This window comes from Plodia interpunctella, chromosome 14, assembly GCF_027563975.2.
Source record: "Plodia interpunctella isolate USDA-ARS_2022_Savannah chromosome 14, ilPloInte3.2, whole genome shotgun sequence".
NCBI classification, from domain to species: Eukaryota; Metazoa; Arthropoda; class Insecta; order Lepidoptera; family Pyralidae; genus Plodia; species Plodia interpunctella.
In genome coordinates this window covers 5,691,020-5,712,322 of record NC_071307.1, presented here as the reverse complement: position 1 = coordinate 5,712,322, position 21,303 = coordinate 5,691,020, and the positions used below count along the sequence as shown (strand labels likewise).

Sequence of the window (21,303 nt, the reverse complement as noted above, 5' to 3'; positions counted from 1 at the left end):
TACCTACTTATTTCATTTTCATATTCGAATCTGTATTTCTTCTAATTTTTCCAGCCAGTGTTTTCACAAATAGGTGGGTTATGAATTTAATGTCTAGGCCGAATACTCCTGCAAGAACTTCTTCTTTTGTAGATTTGAGGCTCATTACTGCAGGTCTAGCTCCATATTCGTGATGCCATAATAGTATTCACAGGGAGCGCGGTGCATGCGAAATTAGCACTGCAGCATTTTTGTTGAACACAATGACGTAATCCTGGGCACGGCAGTTGCTTTGTGAGGAAAATACTCTCATGATTGCGAACTTTTGAATAAAGCCACATTCGCAGTTGAGTACCAAGTATACGAAAGTGGTTCGTTATGTGACGTACTTATTAGAGAATCAGGTGTGATAATAAAATGTATTAACGTCTTCACGTAAACTTATTTGAATATAAACGATCGAGGTTGCAATGAGCATTGTCAGTAACTCTTGAGAGTACCTAATGTCATGGAATACGTTCGTAATGACTTTAGTTTGAAATTTTTATTTCTAATATCTCGTTTAATTTTATTAAATGATGATATTTATTTGATGATGGATGAAGTCAACATTTTCAACATGGAGTTTTGTACCGGATCACTTGACTGTAGATGCTTCTTATCAATAGGTCAAAGTATTTATGCAAAATCTTTTTAAAATGAGCGTGTTCTGAAATTCAAAATATATTTTTCGAATTCGTCTAATAGTTCCAGTGGGCGAAGTGCGGGTTAGCGTTGCGCGATTGTGACGCAACGACAACCACATTGCAATGTCATTGGTTCGCTGCGTCACACTTCCAATGAATTCGATATATTGAAAAGTGAAATGCTAACCCGCACTTCGCCCTCAGAATCTAAAACATATTTGAATCTTCGACGTTATATACCTGTTATATTTTACAAACAAATTAATTACATAAACTGTATTTTTATAGCATAGAATAAGTCCAAATATTGTTAACTTTATAAAATAAATAAATAAAAATAAATATAACATGGACTGCGACTCATTGGCCTTCAGCAAATGAGTCGCAGTTCATGGACCTGGAAACTGACAAGTTTCCGACTTAAGTACCTGATTAAAATAATATAAAAATCAAGTCCATTCCATATTCGAATTTTCATCTGTTTCTTCATTATTTTGTGCCAGCATTATTGTAGATAGAATGGAACATATTTCTTCTATGCGAAAACAATGGATAATTTCCTAGCAACGCATTATTAGCGCAGTAAACAATGTGTTTTCGTTAATAGTAATGCTAGTCTCTGTTATGGAGATATTAGATTATCTGTTTCAAATATAACAATACAATAGAGATAGATACTTATTAAAAACTGGTTAATATGTATTATTTGTAACATTGTACATGTTTTTAAAATGTTAGATAAGTCAGTGACTTAAGGACAATTTGATTGTTTTGCGCTCACTAAAAATATAATTTTTTTTTTAGTTTTGTGCTTATAAAACAAGGTCTAATAATTCCGAAAAACAAACTATAAAAAATCCTATACATCGAGTGTACACACAATGATCCAGCTTATTCTCAAGGGAGTAATATATTTTTCTTTTTGACTTTGAACTCTGAACTCATTAACCCTTGAGAAACCGTACGTAAAAAAATAAAGAATGTCCGCGAACACAAACAAGGCAGTCGAATTGGCTCGGGCGCAGACAACAGCCAGGTAAACAACAACGAATCGTGGATTGAATTTTAAAAGAAAACTTGTACTTTTTAAAAATGACTATCAAATTAAATGTTAATTGTTACCATGGATTTACTATATTGTTCTCATATAATTATCAAAAAAATACCATGCAGCCTAATGTCTAAAAAAATATTTCAGAATAGAGGCAAAAAGTATATTAGGTATTTAAAAAGTATTTATTGAACTGAAGAGGGAAAAATTGAATCATAGTCCACATGAGAATTAAGATTCGACAAATGTCGACGTATGTCAAATTTAAAGCATATAAAGTTGAAATTTGGCGTTTTATGACAAGTCCACTTTTCATCACTGACTGCTGAATACTGCTACTTATAGATCGCAACAACGCTCATTTAACGCTCCGATAAACGCAATTATTCGAAATCTGGAAACTTCGCTCTCGTTCTTGATTTTAATATCTCCTCGGTAAATCGTGGCATAAAAATTAACTTCCTTACTGCCTTAGAATATAATCCTACAGATTTAAAATATTACCTAATATCTACTAGTTATGCCTGTGGCTTCGTTCCCGTGGGCATTTCGGATTCTTGGTTAGCCTTATTGGTGGTCAGAAATGTGATCTTTCTACAGATGAGATAGGAACAGAATGTCAGAAATAATATAGTCCCAGATAATTAGTACGTTCATACAAATAAAATCTTCAGTTTTATTATATTAGCATTATTTAGCATAGATACATAGCACGACGGCGTGTGGTGCTATTCTAAATCGGGATGAAACCATATCTTCTCATGGAGGTCGTACGAGGCGACTGCCTTGATAACTGATAGGTAACAATATCATTCCTATAGATGTCATTCTGAGGCTGGTCGTAAAATCGTAGCAAAATCTTCAAAATCCTTGACATTCGGGGAGTCAAAATCGTGATTGAAACCAGGTACGCAAAGATGTGAGAAAGGTGTTATACGTATTTCCGATTCTTTGACGCAAGTGGAATATTTGTTTAGATTCATAAACCAGTGCGATATTTGCGTTTGGAAAATTAAATCCTGTTTATTTTAAAATGTTAAAATTACAGTTCAGAACTGGAACTCAACCATATATAAATAAAAGCAGTATTAATCCAAACAACGGTCTATTTTAGCATCATGATATTCTATGGGGTTATTGCGAGATCCCGTACATTCTCTCAGGCCTCGACGTCATTTATTGTGAATGTAATGTTGAAATAACGCCGCCATTTCAAACTGAGCCGCATGAGCATTGAGCACCTTTATCTGAGAACTAACACAAAATATAGTAAGTACAGAAAAGGGCAATTACGGCGGCGTGGGATCTCTGCCTTGGAACTACCTATACTATATAGAGAATAATCCCGTGGATATCATACGACGTTTAATAGCTAATAGCAACAGCATTCCCGAAACGGGTGCACATCAGCCAGGTTGCCAGTCGTAAAACATCCAACAAATAGCGTTCAGGCGAAATGACGTTTTCTATATAGGTAAATACTTATTTTCATTTTCTTAACGCTAGTTGTTTAAGGGACTTTTATAGTTTGATTAAATAAATTATTTTTTTAATCGCCCTTTAAAATCTTTATGAATGAATGAACTAAGTTAAAAACCGAAAAGTTTCTGTCATTGCTAGTCAATCGAAAGAGGAAACCTCAAACTTACAGTATCAAATGAAAATTGTGAGTGATATTTCTGTACTCCCCTTTTTTGAAAATGAGTAAATGGTACAGCAATATCGTTACTATCTGCCGTCAAACAATGGGACACGTCGCACCCCTCTGTTTAATGAACAGGGAGTACTCTGATACTGAACATCTACTGGTTTATAACGATTGTTTGTACTCTTTGTCTCCAAAGTTCTTCACAAAGTTGTTTGGAGATTCTCCCTTCCATTTGTATTTTCGCCATTCACATTCATTATCTATGGTTGTGAGTCACAACCATAGATATTCGACATTTTGATGTCACAACTTGTGATATCAAAATGTCGAACAAAAATACATCACCATGTATTTAGTAAGTACCTAGTTCGTTACTAATTCCATGGACATCACTAACAGCTAAACAATAAATTCCGTTCTGTTTTCAAATTCAGGTTAGAACAATCTGTCAATTCAAGTGTTCGAAATTTAAAGGTTTATAACATTTTACACCAAGTCTATCATGTTTTCTTTTTCGCGAAGGAATAGAATTTGGAATGGAGGGCCAAGTAAGACTCGGACTATTCTATGAAAGGTTTCTTAGGAGAAAGAACGGGCATGCAAATAATTTTCGCCATCAATTTAGTATCAAATAAAGTTGGTAGCATCTTTAGATTTATTTTGGATTCAGAGTAGACTGATGCAGGAAATGTTTTTCTTATTTATTAAATAATTGATATAATATACAAGTTTTAATCTGTCTCGTAGTTACAAGGCCTTGAGGTTAATACAGAGCAATGTACTTGCGAAGTCCGTTTGAGCTTATCTGTTATCATGTTTGAAGTTAGATAAGTTAGGCTCTTGTGTTGACACGTGTGTTTGCATTTATGAGACCATAAAATTGCTCGGAGGCATTTTAAACTAATAGTGTGGGTAAATTGATGCGTGTGATTTCGTATCCTCCAATTCATGTAGTAAAAGATGAAAAACCTTCATAGCATTCCCAAAAGAGGTGGACGGCGGACAAGCGGCTGTTCGTGAAAGCACACCAGAATCTTCAAAATTGTTGGATTATTTTGGATTTGTGGCGTCATAGACTCAAATGAAAACGCGAACATGGGAGTTCGCATGTATTTAAAGTAAATATTTATTTGGATTTTTTTGACTAGCCGTATTTTTAGCCTGGTAATATATGAATAGAATAGAATACTTAATTACACAAATCAGTTTCATATTATACGTAAGTAAAAATGTATCACACATTACTATCACTATATAGTATAAAACAGTCGCTTCCCGCTGTCTATCTGTTCCTATTATACTTAAATCTTTAAAATTACGCGTCGGATGCAGGTTTTTAAATAGACAAAGTGATTCAAAAATAAGGTTTAGGTGTTTAACAGGCGGAGTCTTGTAATTAGCATAGTTTTTATATATTGAAACATATGTAAGTTTACTCTATGTTTCGCTGTAAAACCCCCGAAAATAAAATAAATAACTTTTCATGGTTTTTACCCAAGCGAAGCCGGGACCGGCAGCTAGTAGCTTATAAGATTTAGGTAAATTTTAAAAAAGTAGGCCTAATGAAAAGTTAAAGTTACTTCATGTTTCAGCCTTCGTACCCGATTATGTTACCGTCTGCCCTGAAAACGCTTTCAAATGTATACCAATGTGAATTCACGTAGCACGTCGAAGCAATTTACTTCCCATCACAAACCAATCATAGGTCGACGGTCTTTAAACTGCAAATAGTCTGCTCTTACCGCAAAATATTGTCGAAGTTGCCAACCAAAAATATTTTCAGTTTATGCTAAGAAATATTTATTTTCAGTAATAGCAGTACTGAGGTTTTCGTGTTGATAAAGTTGGATATTGTTCTTGGATTCTATTCTAAGGTAGATATTTTTTTATTATTGTACTTTTCATATTTCTCTCTCAGCGTTTTCTCGGTTTTTTTCGCAGCTAATGTCGAAGCACAAATTCAAATTCAAAATTCTTTATTCAATTTAGGATAATATATATCACTTATTGACGTTAAAAAAATTACTTAAACTAAGTCTACCGGCTTCCAAAGCGCAGGTGAAGAAGAAGCGGCGCAACAAACTTCACCGCAGCCTTTTCTCTAAGGACATCAATTAATAAATATAAGTCTTATACATATATTAAAAATTAGGAGGAAGAATTTACGTCATTATTAAAAATGTCAAAATTTGAATGAATAAATAAAAATAAAAGTTGTATTTCCAATAAAATTATTGAAAATTGTCACACAAAAAATAAATATATATAGGTATATAAATAAAAAGCTAAATGTACAAAACGTACGTAATAATGTCATTAATCAATTACATATGTTATGAGGATACTGCACTATGCTTGGGCCAAACATTATTGTCGTTCACAGGTTTCGCTTTCCTGCTTTTCGTCTCCTCTTCACACGGTCAGACCATAATGGTATGTCATCATTCACAACATCAAGCCTTCTTCTGTTAGCACCATTTTACTTTTCATAATATTCGTTATTAATTGACTTTTAATAGTCATGTGGAGTGGAGACACAAAACTTTCCCATTAAAAACTCCAAATGTCTTTAGTGATTACAGTACGAGAACAGAATGTAGTGTCTGTCTGTACATTATATATTTCATTCAGCAAATGCATCCATTTACTTATTGGAAAAGTTGGAGCGGTGGTTTCGTCACGTGAACAAATATTGTGATTTTGTGACTCATCATTGAAATGGAAATGATGGTATTCTGAATCTCGTAATGCGTCGTTTCATATAAAAAATGTATTTTTTTCCTGAATTTCATGATGCAAACTAGGGTGTAAGTGAATTATTTTCCATTTTACTCCTCTACACGTACTCATTGCCATCGATTTTACCTCCCAATATGACACAACCTCTGCCTCGTCTTTTATTTTATCTATGAATTTTTCCTTTCTCAGCTTTATTTTCCCTCTCTTCTAGCTTCAATTTTTCGTTCGATATATATGATCGACTTTTTCGAAACGTTGTTGACTGGAACCGTAAATATCAAAATAGAACTAGTATCAATACCTTCTCTTTTCTTTATATCATGTTAAAATTTTATCGTCTTCGTCTTCAGTCTTCGATCAGACTTTATAAATACTCTAGCTACTGGTGGATTCTATATTTACCCTCCGGAATTGTAACAAGCAAACTAGACCGATGCATCCCGCTTATGGGACAGTTATCTATTCTTGTGTGTCTAAAAATATGACAGCTTTCGTAGTGCATAACCGTTATCTCCATAGTCATAAAGTCCAGGAAATATAAATTTTATTTCATTCCGGGAAATCTAATTTTGAGAAAGAAAGGTAATTTACAAATGTTTCATAAAAATGGCGTAAATATTTAAACGGGATTGGGTATGAAATTGACGTTATTAATGTGCGTATCAGAATAATTGCGTGTATAAAAGAAACTACTAATTTTTTTCTTATGAGTAGATTTCTGATAAGACGCAGAAGCTAACTTCGATTTAAATGTTTACACACGATATTATTTCGTAGATATTTTCCAAGGTCTTTCTAACCTTTAGTATGATACGAAAGAGCTTTATAAACCGAAAATTACGAATAAACAAAGCCAAAATGAGGTCCCAGTTAGGTGACCTTTCTCATTCGAAGTACGCATACAACTTTCTTAATTAGTTTCGTGTCGTTGTTATTTGGTCATTAGGTTAAAATTGTAGCTTTTATATAAAATTAAACAGGTCTTTTGGGAAATTGTAACTCTTTTAAGTGTACAATAGAATAGAATGACGGCTTCACAATTCACAACACTATTTATCTTTCAATGACATGACATAATTCCTGACCAAAATATTGTGTTTAGCTTCTGTTTTTTCTTTTTATCATAATTAGACGATCAAAGTTCATTGTACTTTCACAGGTACGTTTTCAAGTCAAATTTTGAAATATTAATTATCCAAGTTACGAATTTCTATCATTTATACTTTTTTAATAAGAACTAATAGACTACGTCGAGTTTCAACTCGTATATAACGTATGTGACATAACTTTTTGTATCCGATATCATACCACTGCGACAGTCCACGTAATGGGATATAAGAACACACTTAAATAGGCTTACTACAAAAACCACTAATACCGACATGTGATACAAAGACTCATACAAATATAGTGTATGCTACAAAGTAATTAAGGTAATTAGGTTTTTTCCCTGATTTCATTTGTTTTCCGTTTCAAATTGAATGACAAGTGCAATTTACATGTTCATTCAAACGAAGACCGATTAAAAGATTAGCTTTATGGTAATTGAGCATGAAAAATATGATTTACACATAGGATCTTTAGAGAGGATGTATTCCAAGAAAGTTTTTATTGGGCAGTTAGGTAATTGATGTTTGTATTTCGAATAGGTACGTGTTTTTTTAGGGTGTATAACTGAGATTAATATATAAGAATGCACGGCAAGCGGGAAGAAGGTTAGATCTTTCCTCTTGTTATTTGTTATTTATACGACTAATAAATATTGTGAATACTTTGGTTTTCTCCACCAGGCTTTCATGCGATCAATATTGCGTTCAATCACCTTTGAACCAAAACATTTTCCGTGAAAATATCGATCAAACGCATCGCGTGAAATCGGAGTCAGTAATCGAAGTAGATTGATCATTCGATAGCTACATCTAATAGGATTGCATCGGTTTATTTTAACGACCGATCTTGCTTTAAAATATTTAGTTTTTAAAAGCACGCGGTAGCATATATTTGAATTTTGTTTTCGGAGTAAAAACGGTGGATTATTTTCATGCGATTATAGTTCCTTTCAACAGTTCAGCCGCGGTGTAAACAAAATGACGTCAGATTAATTTGATCAAAGTGGAAATGGCTGGGTGTTTTCCACACTTGGCACTTGTTACGAGTTGCCGTCAACAACTCTACTAATGCGTCGGTCGATTTCCCATTTTAAACTTTTGATCGTGTTTCGGACATTTCGATTTGGAGGTGCTCGGAAACTTTCCCGTTCTACGTTTATTTCATGTACCTACTTTGCGTCTACATTATACTTTTTTAGAAGGTTTCCTTCCAAGGAGCCAGTCAGGACGAAATATGTCTTTGAGAAAAGTAAGATGTAATTATGGCTCAAGATTATGACCTTGAAATGTCTACTTACGTCACCATTTATAGTTATTGTTAAGTCCGGATTTGTTATAAAATTATACAAATCATTCTACCGTATTGCTATTAATACAAAGGGTCATTCATTATTGTTCGTATACATTTATAAGAAATGACATCTTCGAAGTTCTAAAACACATACCTATTGATTCTCTCTATGATATGTTCACTCATATCAATGGCATGTTTGCTGTTCTATTGTTTGCCGCATCTCCGTTATGTTTACTTTCACACGTTCAAATTCAATGTCGATCGTGAGTTCCCTTGAATAATTGAATTACCGCGAAAATCTTTTGATAATGGCCCTGATTCACAGATCATGTAACGAAATTCAATTTGCTTGAAATTGCTATCCCTTTCCGGCACGTATTTCGTTTGGGTAACAAATCGGTCTACCACAAAACGATTGCTCGGTACAGTTAGAACGAAAAGCAACAATGACGAGATCCCACGGAGAGGTCGATGGACTGTGCCACCGTCACGGTTGCTGGGCATGACTGTACTTTAAGAAAAATATTCTGGGGTTTTCGTGTTGAATGTTGGTTAATCTATGACTTTCAAAATTTATCAAAAATATTAGTAAAATACAAGACAAATGAACAAGGGTTATAATTGACATAGAACAGTTATCCCATATTTTTACGGTACTGTCGTTTCTTGCATTTTCTGTTCTTGTTTGTCCCATTTAAGTATTTTATTTGATACTTTTTTATCCAACATGACATATAATCCTATTCCTTTTTCTTTCCCAGGTGCCAAGACCAGAAGCAAGGGCTCACCTGCCAGTGGGTCGGCTGACGGAGAGACACTCGTACTCAGAAGGTCGGGTGCCTGCTCCTCATGTCCCGCCACCATCCCCTGGAGCGACGGCGGCCCAACACCGAGTGGCTGCTGCGTGCCAAGCCAGTCGGAGACTGCTGGAGGAGACCTTAGCCAAACCAGGTTAGTTTCCCGTACAAAATACTAATCAATCGCTTTATCATTTACTCAATAAATCTTGAAAATTTTGCATCTTGCAGTTTAGAGTATGGAGTAGGATGTAGATGTATCCTGTAGGAAACTCATGCGGACGAAGACGTTTGTCAAAGCTAGATAGAATAGATGCTTGGTGCTCACCGAAAGAGATTAATGCACGGATGACGGCCTGATGCATCTTCCAGAACTTTCTATTTTGCGGCGTAGTTTTACTGACATTATTATACGAGTATATTATATAAGTACTTGTAGTAGAACATACAATAATCTTTTTTCCTATACATTTTCCTTCTAACACTTTTTTTTCTTTACTGTGACTCATTTTCCATTTTTGTGTAATTTTGCTACATTTATTAAGTTGGTAAGAGTCCTATCTCACTGACAGTGAAACTTTTCTATTAGTTAACTTTGACTAAGAGGAAGGTAATTATGGTAAACATTTCGACTGTTGAAGTGTGAAAGTGGAACAACAAAACAAACAAAAAAACACGCTCACTTTCACAATAGAAATTCAGAATTGTAGCTTTAAATCTATTCTTTTTGTGTTTGTAACAATTGCTAATAAACTCTGTCTATTTATTTGTGCTTGCATTTCGGAAATTTTCGTAATGATTTATGTAAAATGATTTTATCAAATAAATTATATCGTTTCGATATATACAACCGCCGATTTGAGATGTAATCACTGGTTTTTTTAACGTAGTTTTGGTAATAATTTAAGGATTTTTAAGAATTATCTGATATTATATTTTATTTTCAACCAAAAACCCACAGGTATAATGTGGTTTAGAAGTTTTAAGTGCAAGAGCAATACAAGCACCAGCACCGCAGAATTTCAATTTTACAACTAAGTACCCAAGTTTAAAGTGAGATCTCAGTTTCACGTCTACTTCATCCATTAAACTAGTCGTAATTACCTAACTGGTAACTTGAAACTGAGCCAAAATTATAATAAGTGTAGAGATCTGATGATTCCGTCGAGTGGATTAGATACATACATGTGAAAATTTATGTTTTCTTTCACACTTCATTTGAAATCTAAACAATTGGTGTGCGTTCTTTAAGAGGCACATATTAACTGTCACCTCTGGAACAGAATGAGATGAAAAGTGACATTCACGCAAGCGAATCTGCCGACGAAACCTAGTTTATTTCTTCATGTCGTCATAATAGTCATGACTGTAGTTCGATAATAACACAATAATTATCTTGGCAATATTAATTATGTGGTTTGCCATTACTGTCTCCGTTTCATATACAATCATTAACTAAAATACAGAAAAATACAGAGTGTTGTGAAACTCAGCATTGCACCCATTCATTATTTTAGTATTGCAATAGCATAAAAACTATAAAACTCAAATATTATAACTCATTAAGGTCTCACTCGTTCATGAATGCCAAAATGCCACAAAATTGCGTTGTTTAGTTGTGTAATTTTGGCGTCTGTTCTATTTATTTAGCATTGAATTAGATAGTTGTGAAAATTTCAAAATCAGTGTCGAAATAACATTTACAATTAACAATAACATCTTTGATTTATTATGATATAGTGTTCTAGTAAAATCACTAATTAATAAAAAGCCCAAAGTAAGTTCGAGACTTGTTTTATGGGATACTAACTCAACGATACTATATTCTATAACAAATACATATATATAGATAAACATCCAAGACCCGGGCCAATCAGAAAAAGATCATTTTCAATCATGACCCGACCGGTGATCGAACCCGGGACCTCTCGGTTCAGGGGCAAGTACTTTACCACTGCGCCACCGAGGACGTCAATAATTAATTAGATAATTAGCATTAGACTAATTAGCATGGAAAAGTTCGTTTCTTTCAAAATATTGGTACTTAAAGCAAAGCTTGATTTGCTGCAAGAGATTTTCAGAAGAAAGGGCCAAGCCTTTGCCCACCAGTGGGATACAACAACATGCTAGAAAAAAAAAGTGTATATTTATTACCTATATATTATATAAAATATTAACTAACGTCGCTTGAATAAATGTTAGGGTTAGGAAACCACTTTGAAGATATAAATATAAATTCCAAAATATGGCGGAAAACAAAGTACGAAAATATTTTATTTCGTAAGTCCTAAAATACCCTGACTATTGTAAGTGTGGATTTAATTTTGTTTCTGCTATCACATACATAATATGAATTCTGTTTATTAGGCTGCCTTGTTCTTAATAATTAGGTACGCATTAAACATATTTTCATCACATTACATTTTCACTACCCTTATAAATTACAATTTTTCACTCTTTTTCGGCCGAATTCATCTTTTCTAAAATAAAATTTATTTTGCTGACCATGATCAAAGAGACTCGTAACCATTTATTTGAAAGAAACTAGAATATGGAATTACAGGAAAATGTAGACAGACTTTTAGTTGTCGTGTCAATACGAATTCACCCTTAAAGTAAAAGCAGAAAGATGCAGTTGGCTAGTTAGCTGATTAAAACATTAATTAAATTAAAACGAGGCATATCTTGGGAAATCAACGCGCGCGACTCCACTCTACAGGAATTGTTTGCAATTGCACTATGCAAGTGTAATGATCACTGGATATTAAAACTCGTTTTCGTTATAATGGGTCCATTTTTCTAATGTAATTGTTGGCAAAATATATATAGAAATTTCTCGTTACATGTAATTAAAAATATAGAAAGCTTCTTCTTTACGAGTATGTCAATCTAACACTGGTGTCAGATTTTATTCAAGTTGCCTAAAGACGTCTGACTTTTACCACGTTTAGTGGCAAGTAATCGCATAAACACTAGTGGTCTTCAACTGTCAACCAGTGTGCAGGTTTCATCAGAATGTTTTCTTTGACAGGAAGCAAGTTAATCGTCTAGGAAAACGACACATAACTTAGATGAAGAAGGCAATAACGAACCGCCAATATATAGGGACAAATAACATATATTGAGTTAGCACCAGTAAGTTCGAGAGTGTTATGGGATACTAACTTAGTATCCCATAACACAAGTCTCGAACTAAAACGTAACGATTCTACTTATATTCAAAACCCAGGTCAATCTGAAACAGATCATTTTCCATCTTGACCTAGGTCATTCCGGAAAACGGTTTTAGGTTAGAATTAATTAAGAACCCCGTTATTCTCCGTTAGTCTACAACGTACAAAATTCTTATAAAAGCATATGCATAGACTTTAGGTAAAAATAGAAAAAAAAGACGAAAATCTTTGTAAAGGATTTGGCTTGTCTGCACAATGTTTGCATACGTCCGGCGGACGCTTTATAAAAAGGGCCGGAACAATAGGGAGAACGAGGACTATATTGAAACTCTTGTAAAAATATAACAACAAAGGTATAGGCGGGCTGTACAGAGATGTATTGATAAACCTAAGTACGTAGTGCGAGTTTTTAACTCGAAAACTCGATCGCGTTCCGCCCACGGCCAAAAGTAGCCTGTGACACTGTCCACCCTTCAACTAAGTATTCCACACAAAAAGTGTTGATGATGACAAATGACAAAAAGAAAAAGAAGAATAAACAAACACACTGTCACATAGTATCTTCATTAGGTCTATCGTAAGTTTTATCTACGAGGACTATCTTTTAAAGAAGTATTTTGTTAAAAAAATGTTCACTATAAACACAAAAACTGGACACAATCGTCATGATTACTTTGATTTTAGAGAAATAATTTTGATTACAGCATATATACATAATATAGTGTAATTAAAAAAATTGTAGCTGAAATTAAAAAGGTGTTCCTTTTATAAAATTCATCTTCAGAATAAACAGATTTAATAAAAAAGAAAGTTATTAATGAAGTAAAATTTGATATGGACCCATTTTAATTTTCAAACAATCCCGTCACATCAAAGGCTCGGCTATTAACTAGAGAAGTTTAAGGCAAATTTCATTAGCGATGTGAATTAATTCTTCAGTTTAATATACCTATCCGACCTGAAGATCTGAATTTGAGAGGTTTCTATGGTCAATGTTATTTATTTCTTCTTACTAAAATATAGTAATAGGTTCAGTAATTTCTGTAAAATGTGTGAACATTAATTATGTCTTCTTCAGTCTTTTGCAGATTAGTACCTATTTGTACTTCTTTTTTCTAGGATATACCCATCATTCTTTTTAATAAGTATACTTATTGTATTTTTGATTTTTCTTCACACACTATCTTACGCAATATTTATTATGCTCCGGCAAGTATTTCTACTGATCAACAATGAACTGCCTAAATTATGATAAATGTATTTAGTATTTATGTGATTTATACTTAATATGCTAAAACAATGTAAAACAGCATGAAGCTACAAAGATAGGAACTAAATAGATGTGGGACAAAGCCTTGGCTTAATGCAATAACATTTTGAGGTTATATTCAGACAATAAGTATTTTTCAACCTACTTATCATGTTTTGTAACGACCGCGAAACATGTTAAGATGGACTCGAATAGGTAATTATATCAATTTGTTACGTTGTCTTAACTGTGTGCTGTGACAGAACTAACCTTGAAATGTAACCGCTTAAGCTAATGCTTTGTTACCGAACGTGCAAGGAACTAGGAGTCTTGTTAATATCAATCGTGCCTAGCATTATGGATATAATCAACTGTGGATCTTATTGAGAGGAAGTGATTTTTTGCTTTAAGGTTAACATACTTTCATGATTATTGAAGTTAACAAAACATTGTAATCTAGTACGATATTATGCACTACATCAAATACTGATTGAATAATATTCCAGACTTTCATTTTGCATAGTCTTTTCGGCTTGACTGGACCCTGGTTTCCAAAGCCCAACAGCTGCGGAAGTAAGCAAGAAAACGCTCAGATGAGAGAGAGTAATTTCTGCTTGAATAAATTTCTCTAGTCTGACTTATGATCTCATTCACTCCTTTTCAATAGATTAATTATCCTTTTCAATAGAATAGATTCTCCAAAGTTTATTCTTAAAATTTTAAAACCATTTTCTTGTTCACAGGAACCCCACCGTCAATAGTGCAACCCCCAAGCGGGGGGTACTGGGTGGATGGTATCGAAGACGCCCAGGATGGGGAAGATGAACCTAGAGCCCAACCTGGAACCCCCAGGCAGGCGGGACGGCGGCACAACATCGACACTGATGACACAGCCAAGTACTACAGGCGATTATTCCTCGGCAAGGTACGTTTTTAATCTTTTTAAATGCTTTGCGTCGGTGATAGATTCTTGTAGTAAAATTTCTGTATTTACGTCAATTCACAATCAAATGCATTCAGTTGTTACATCATGACCTCCAAATAAATGTATCAATTTCTTCAATATCACTTTATCAGTATCATTATTAATATCAACTATTGTAATAAAGCTGTTGTTCATTTCATTTCATAAACAAAAATATAAGTGGGTCCAACATCGAGGATTTTGCTCAGTTATTTAATAAAATAAGTCATCCATCAACTTAATGTTTTGCTACTACATTCTAAAAGGTAATAACAGAGGCTTAGTCATCCATCAATAAAAAACCAAAATCATCGTGCGCCAAATCACGTCCATGAAATCATTAGCGGCGATAAAAAATGGACAAATGAAATCACTGTAATTGCATCGTGATCGTGACCGCACTTTCTTCGAGGTGAAACGACCAAAATAAAAAGTTACAGCATCGGTCAACCGCACATTCGCGCCATGCCGTCTGCCATTAGCCAGTATAAACTGAGATCTTGTTGCCAACTGACCTTGCCAAACTACATATATTTTACGAGCTTACGTCAGTTCCAGTTGTGTTCAGGTTTTTAATATCGTTACTATGAATGAAGATAGGTGCTACGGGCTAAGGCCTAACTGTTCCATCCGTAACAATTTTATCTACTTATTGCTGTTTATTTAATATTACCAAATTAACTTTATCAGTTTTGTAAAAATTAAGAATTTGTATTTTTGTCGGTCCTCCATTTAACACTTTGACACCCTTCCGCAACTTGACGCGTGCGTGCTTCTTTACAATATATTTCTGGTGATATTTAAAAGTTCCACTTGGTCACGTCACGTTCCCCTTGACTTAATGGATATGCTCGTCAATGTCAGCGACCTTTTATGCCGTGACCTTATGTAAAGGCCTACCTGATTTATATCCTACCAGGTTCTAAAAGGAAGGGGCCCACTAAAGATAGGTTGCTTTATTGAAAAGTGATTGCATTCAAAACTCGAGTAATCGAGCAAACCTTGGAAGTCTACTGGATATAAATTTCATTTGTATAAAATGTATCATATTATTAAAATCGATATCCAGTATCATCCGATTCTGTTCAGTTTCTGTACTTGTTGCCTTATTTCTAGTTAGCACATTATATGGTTAAAGCAAATACATACGTAAGTATTAACGTTAGTTGCCGGTGGCGCATGAGGTCTTCCTATATTTTTTCAACTGTTAGATCAGAGTGAAGAAAAAAGGCAAGTGTGAGAAAAAACAACCTTGGTCGTTAATGATTGACATGGTGCGTTCTTAGACTATTCTCGATTTATCATCCTGCCAAAATATGTTATGTCATTTGGAGTTTGACGTTTTATAACTGCCCGTTCATTTGTTTTGATGTCAAACCCATTTATATGATGAACAGTGTATTGTTTGGACCTAAAGTAAGACGTGGAGTGTTTCGAAAAAATCATCTTTGACAGGTTTATTCTATGCACGATGAATTGTCCATTGTTCTTCTCGTGTATTTTGTAATGTAGTGTAATCATCTACTAACATGGCTTTAGTTCGTCCTTGGCATTGGCATCACATTTTACATAACTTCTTATACCTACACCAGCTGCCAAAGTTGCATGCTTAGAAAACATAAGAAATTCTTAAACTCTGACTGGTGGTGTACAAGAAATTATGTAAAATATTTAACATGTATAAAAGTTAACTAGGGCCTAGCAATCCGATTTGAAAGGAATAGATATTCAGGAAAATACATGTTATCGCCACTATACTAATGGCTAATCAATTTATGTATACATGCACAATTTATATAAACATTTTGATAGATTAGTACAACCATTAGTTAACATTCGCAATTTACTTTCTAATTCTGACTCCAGATTAGATCAGTATGATAAATAAAATATAGTTTAATAAGTGATTGGTGAAGACCAAATGTGTAATTTTGCAAAGATATAAGAACATTTCTTATATCTGTGAATTTTTGTTATTTATCTCTCTTTCGTTGATCTTCTGCTATCACCTTTTTATTGTTATAAAATCTCTAAAGAGCTATCGTCTACGATCCGCTCCCGTTATCACTAAGTCCTAACCCTACTAAACCATCGGTACAGTTAACACGTGTGAACTTTCCCATACCCACGAGTAGACTTATTTTGCCTTTTTTAACATCATCTCGACTCCAACTCTGTACTGTCTCGTGCGACACTTGTGGAATAATCATAAATTGTAATGTAGTATCATCATCTAATCATGAAAAAATTTATCGTGTAATGAACTAATATTTACTTCATGTGGTTTCACAGCATTAATTTCTTATTTAGTGTCAAAACTATGTCAATTAGTTTCTATGTAATATGTAAATTACAAATCTTTACAAGACATTATTTATTTTAGTACATGTCTTCTTCATAGTCGTATTCCTCATGACTGAGGTTCGTGGTTATTACGTGGAATGAAACACACACACAACAACTTTCTTGGCATTATTAATGGAGTGGTTGGCCATTGCCTTCTCAATTTCACACACAAGTTAATAAGAATCAACCAGTGTGCAGGTTTCCTCACGATATTTTCCTTCACCGGAACATGTAAGCTGTTTTAGTGCATGTAAGCTGTTTAAAAATATGAATTATATTTAATTAATACAACTTCCTTCATTATAAATTTCAAAGTAAACTTTCAGAAACAGTCGTAAAACTATGATTGTTGCTTCGGTCCTCGAACAATGATATTCGTTATGAAACTACTCTAGCTTCAAATCCATGTATTTTATTATATTTTTATTTAATTGTACATTATTTTAAAACACTTAGGTAATGGAACTGGTACAAAATAATTTTCTTCTCTTTCTATCTCTCTAATTTCGCATAGAAAAATAAAAAGTCGTAATATTAAATAAGAAAATTTTGAATTCACTGCATGCGTTGTCAACAGCGGTTGTAACTAACAAAATTCATTGCAAAATCACCCCTATTACCGTGGCATAGAGATCCAAGCCGTAACTTGACATTAAGTCATGATTTTTCTTCAATTTTTTGCTGACTATCTTATTTATCTATTTATGATATAAGGAAGATTTACAGCGTATATTACAATGTGAACTAGTAAATTTGCATTGTATTATATGTTCTAACAACCCCGTTACCAATCATATATATATATATATATATAGCTGCAGAGTACTAACTAAATCACATAAGGCTTCGCACACATCGACACATTACCAGGGATCACTGGAGCTCACGTCCACGTAAGTGCATAACGCCAAAGTTCTACATATTCGATCCTGTCACCACTAACTATAGTTCGGGATACTCTGAACTTACCAACTGTTCTATTTTAGACCTTATTTCATAGACTTAAGAAGTAAATTGAATCGTGGTAATGGTTGATGGTGTAATGGTGACTGAAGAACATAGTTCTAATACTTGAGGGCTCTGCCACTTGGGAAGTTAGGTTAGGTGATCGATCGCGACGAAGTGCGTGCGTGATCCATAATTGAACATCAGAATGCGTAATTACAGACCCAAGTAGGTGATCCAAATTCCTACTAATTTGCATTTTAAACTACAAATTATAATACTGATTTATTTTTAATATCGACAGTGGTACAAACCAGGTTTCAGGAATGTTCTAGGTAAAGTTTCAGCTCATAGCTTCATTGTAATCTGAAACTTTACAGACAAATAGTGAATCAAAGTTTTAAAATATTTTTTAGCTTTTTTATACATACATTGTAGACGATGTATGAAAAAAATCTGACCTTATTAGAATACGAATACAACTAACGATATGCCAAGCGAAGGTTGGTAGCGGCCCTTAATTGTTATTGCGTGTTAGCCCCATTTCGGCTTTCAATTCTTCAATTCTCACGTAACTATTATTACGAAATATATGTCACGTCAATCATTAGTAATTGCATCAATTCAATTTTTATAGGAAACTTATTGTTTTCCCATACAATAACCACTGGATGAATGTTTAATTTATTCTTCATTAGGACACAACATGCATATTTTTTTCGCTAAAAAATTGTATGATTTGGCTAAATAATACCTTTCAAACAAAATATTACTAATTTAATTACTTATTCATAGGTATAGGGATACGTTAAGGTAATTAGTAATATTTTATGATCATTGTGATTATTTACGTAATCAATTAGAGGCAATTCAATTATCAATAGTTAATAGTAGGAGAAACTTACGTCCAAGTCAAATTATTTATTTTAAAAACCGGCACAGTCACATTTCCCTGCATATTTTAAATTAATATAATTTGCAACGCTATTATCTACTAAATATACGCATATTATCCTATAACCAATTCTGTGAACGAAATAATATGCATACCAATTAAAACGAGCGAGGCTGTTGAACGTACTTTACTCATTATAAAAATAAATCCGTAAATGACAGCGCAGAACTTCAAGTACGGCTGACTTTAAAATAAAATCATGGTTTTAGTTTAAAAAAATACCTAATTAATTTTTAAAATAGTCGACACTATTTGGAAGTTTTAGCGGGAAATAACTCTTATGGTTCCATAAGAGTTATTTACCACTGCTGACCAAAGAATAAATATACCTGGCTTTTGGGACTCAACAACTACTTACAGGCCAGACATAAAAAAATAAAAGAGAAGATTATACCTGATTCTGTTATTCTTATAAGATTTGAAGTTTAAATTTCTCTCATTCCTTTAATAGTAGTGGGAAAAGACGTATGGAACCACCAAAGCGGAACGTGGGCTCCACGCCAAGTGAGCCAAGTTCCCAGCATGAGATTGAGCCGATTACGACATTGTCGAGTAATTTGGAGTCTCGCAGTGTGTGCGCGGCCTTATCGCGCGGGCATATCTACGCCTTATTATGAAAATTATAACCGTCACAGTTTGTCGGTTAATTTATACGATTTTTATCTTTTACTATTAATTTTGTCTTGAAATTGATGAACGTAGTATTAATTTTAATTAAATTTGAACGTAAATGACGACACTGCTGTTAAATCTAAGATTACAACTACAAAATTGTATCACAACTAGATTGTGTATTTTTATAACAACACTGTCAATTGCTATGCTTACCATGTAATTTCCAAAACAAACTTCACACTATTTAGGCTCACACACTATTTAGGGTGAGTTCCATCAGTTAACTTTGACGTTCACTTTAACTTGCGTAAGTACGCCATTTTATCTAAATAACCGCGTTACATTTTGTTAAAATCAACGTCAAATTTGCCGGTGGAACGAATGAATGTCAATTAATATAGAATTATCGGTACCTATATTCGGTACAATAAACACGGATTTTAAATTTATTAATTTAGCAAATTATAAGTCAGGTCAAATAATAATTATCAATGATGTTTTTAGGTTAATGCGCTACTGACTGTAATATTGAGCCCTTACGACATATGAAATTGGCGTTTTGTTGTACTGGCCACTTTAATCACAAATTTCTCCTCTTTGGCTAGAAATTCCAAATTCAAATTTGTACAGCTATTTACACATGTATTTGTGTTTCGTTAACCGTCATTCATTTGTTTTTTTTTTTCTTTTTATTTTTCTGTTTGACCTAATATATAAAAGCCATGAAGAATATCACATAGCACATTTCCATAACATTTTCGATGTAAGTAACGCGATAAAGGCGCCTCCTAAAATAACCCTTGATGTATTCCATTGCATGTCGTTTGCATAAAATATTAGAATCGTTACCGTCTACTGTGAGGTGGGAGCAGGTCATTGTGGGTTAAGCTAGATGGATGTGCGATCGCTAAGCTGATTCAAACTTGGGCTTGGTACACACTACATAGATGTGATGTTTCTAAAACAGTCTATTCGTGGTTATTAATGATTTTGGTTGAATTGGAAATAGCTCATCAGACAATAGAATCTGTTTCTGATAGAAAATTTAACCTACTGCAGCGATTTCTTTCTAAAGCGTAAATACTACTTTTTCTTTCTTCTTTATCATCTTCATCATTTTAAGCCCTCCGGGATCTACAGCTAGCTAGGTATAAACTTTCTACCGTCTACGATAACTTTACCTACTAGTTTTGGGCCATCCTTATTTATTTGTTGCCAGTAATTTCCTTTACACCTTTCTTGTTATTAAGTGTTATTACAGCGATCTATGAGAAGATTTAAAACAAAATAGAAATAAGGGTCGAAAAGAAAAAAGATCTTGTGAATGAAGCTTACACCCGTGTGGTCGAAAAAGTCGATACAGAAGAAGACAATTCAGTAAAACAAAAACAAGTGAAGTCTAATGAAAATCGCCTGTGTGTTCCGTTCCCTATTTCACGTGTGGATACGTCACAGCTATTAGGCTATCGTGTAACAAATGTCGGAGGTAACAGCCACCGCAGGGCAGCAGCCATCAATTCTGATGTTGAGCATCGAGATGACCTGCTGCTGAGACAAATGCTAGGGTTAAACGACTATTATATAACTGTAACCTAGAGAAAACTTCACAAAAAATATTGCCAAGAGATGAAGAATTTGAAATCGAGACTATCGATAAGTTTTTAGTTTTTTTTTTTTAAATATTTTTATCATCTTTATGACATAGGATTTATTTTAATATTGGCATTATAATAAAATATTGCAAGCATCTTCT

General features: G+C 33.8%; 1 protein-coding gene across 10 annotated transcripts in view; it reads left to right on the top strand.

Annotated features, from left to right (window-relative positions):
- Window positions 1-21,303, top strand: part of RapGAP1 (Rap GTPase activating protein 1) — a 223,226-nt gene that overhangs the window by 189,477 nt on the left and 12,446 nt on the right. For all 10 annotated transcript variants that reach the window (XM_053755089.2, XM_053755092.2, XM_053755097.2 and 7 more), the window contains 2 exons: window positions 9,268-9,457; window positions 14,469-14,650. In XM_053755089.2, the coding sequence (XP_053611064.1) occupies window positions 9,268-9,457; window positions 14,469-14,650 (372 nt within the window). The remainder of the gene's footprint in view (window positions 1-9,267; window positions 9,458-14,468; window positions 14,651-21,303) is intronic.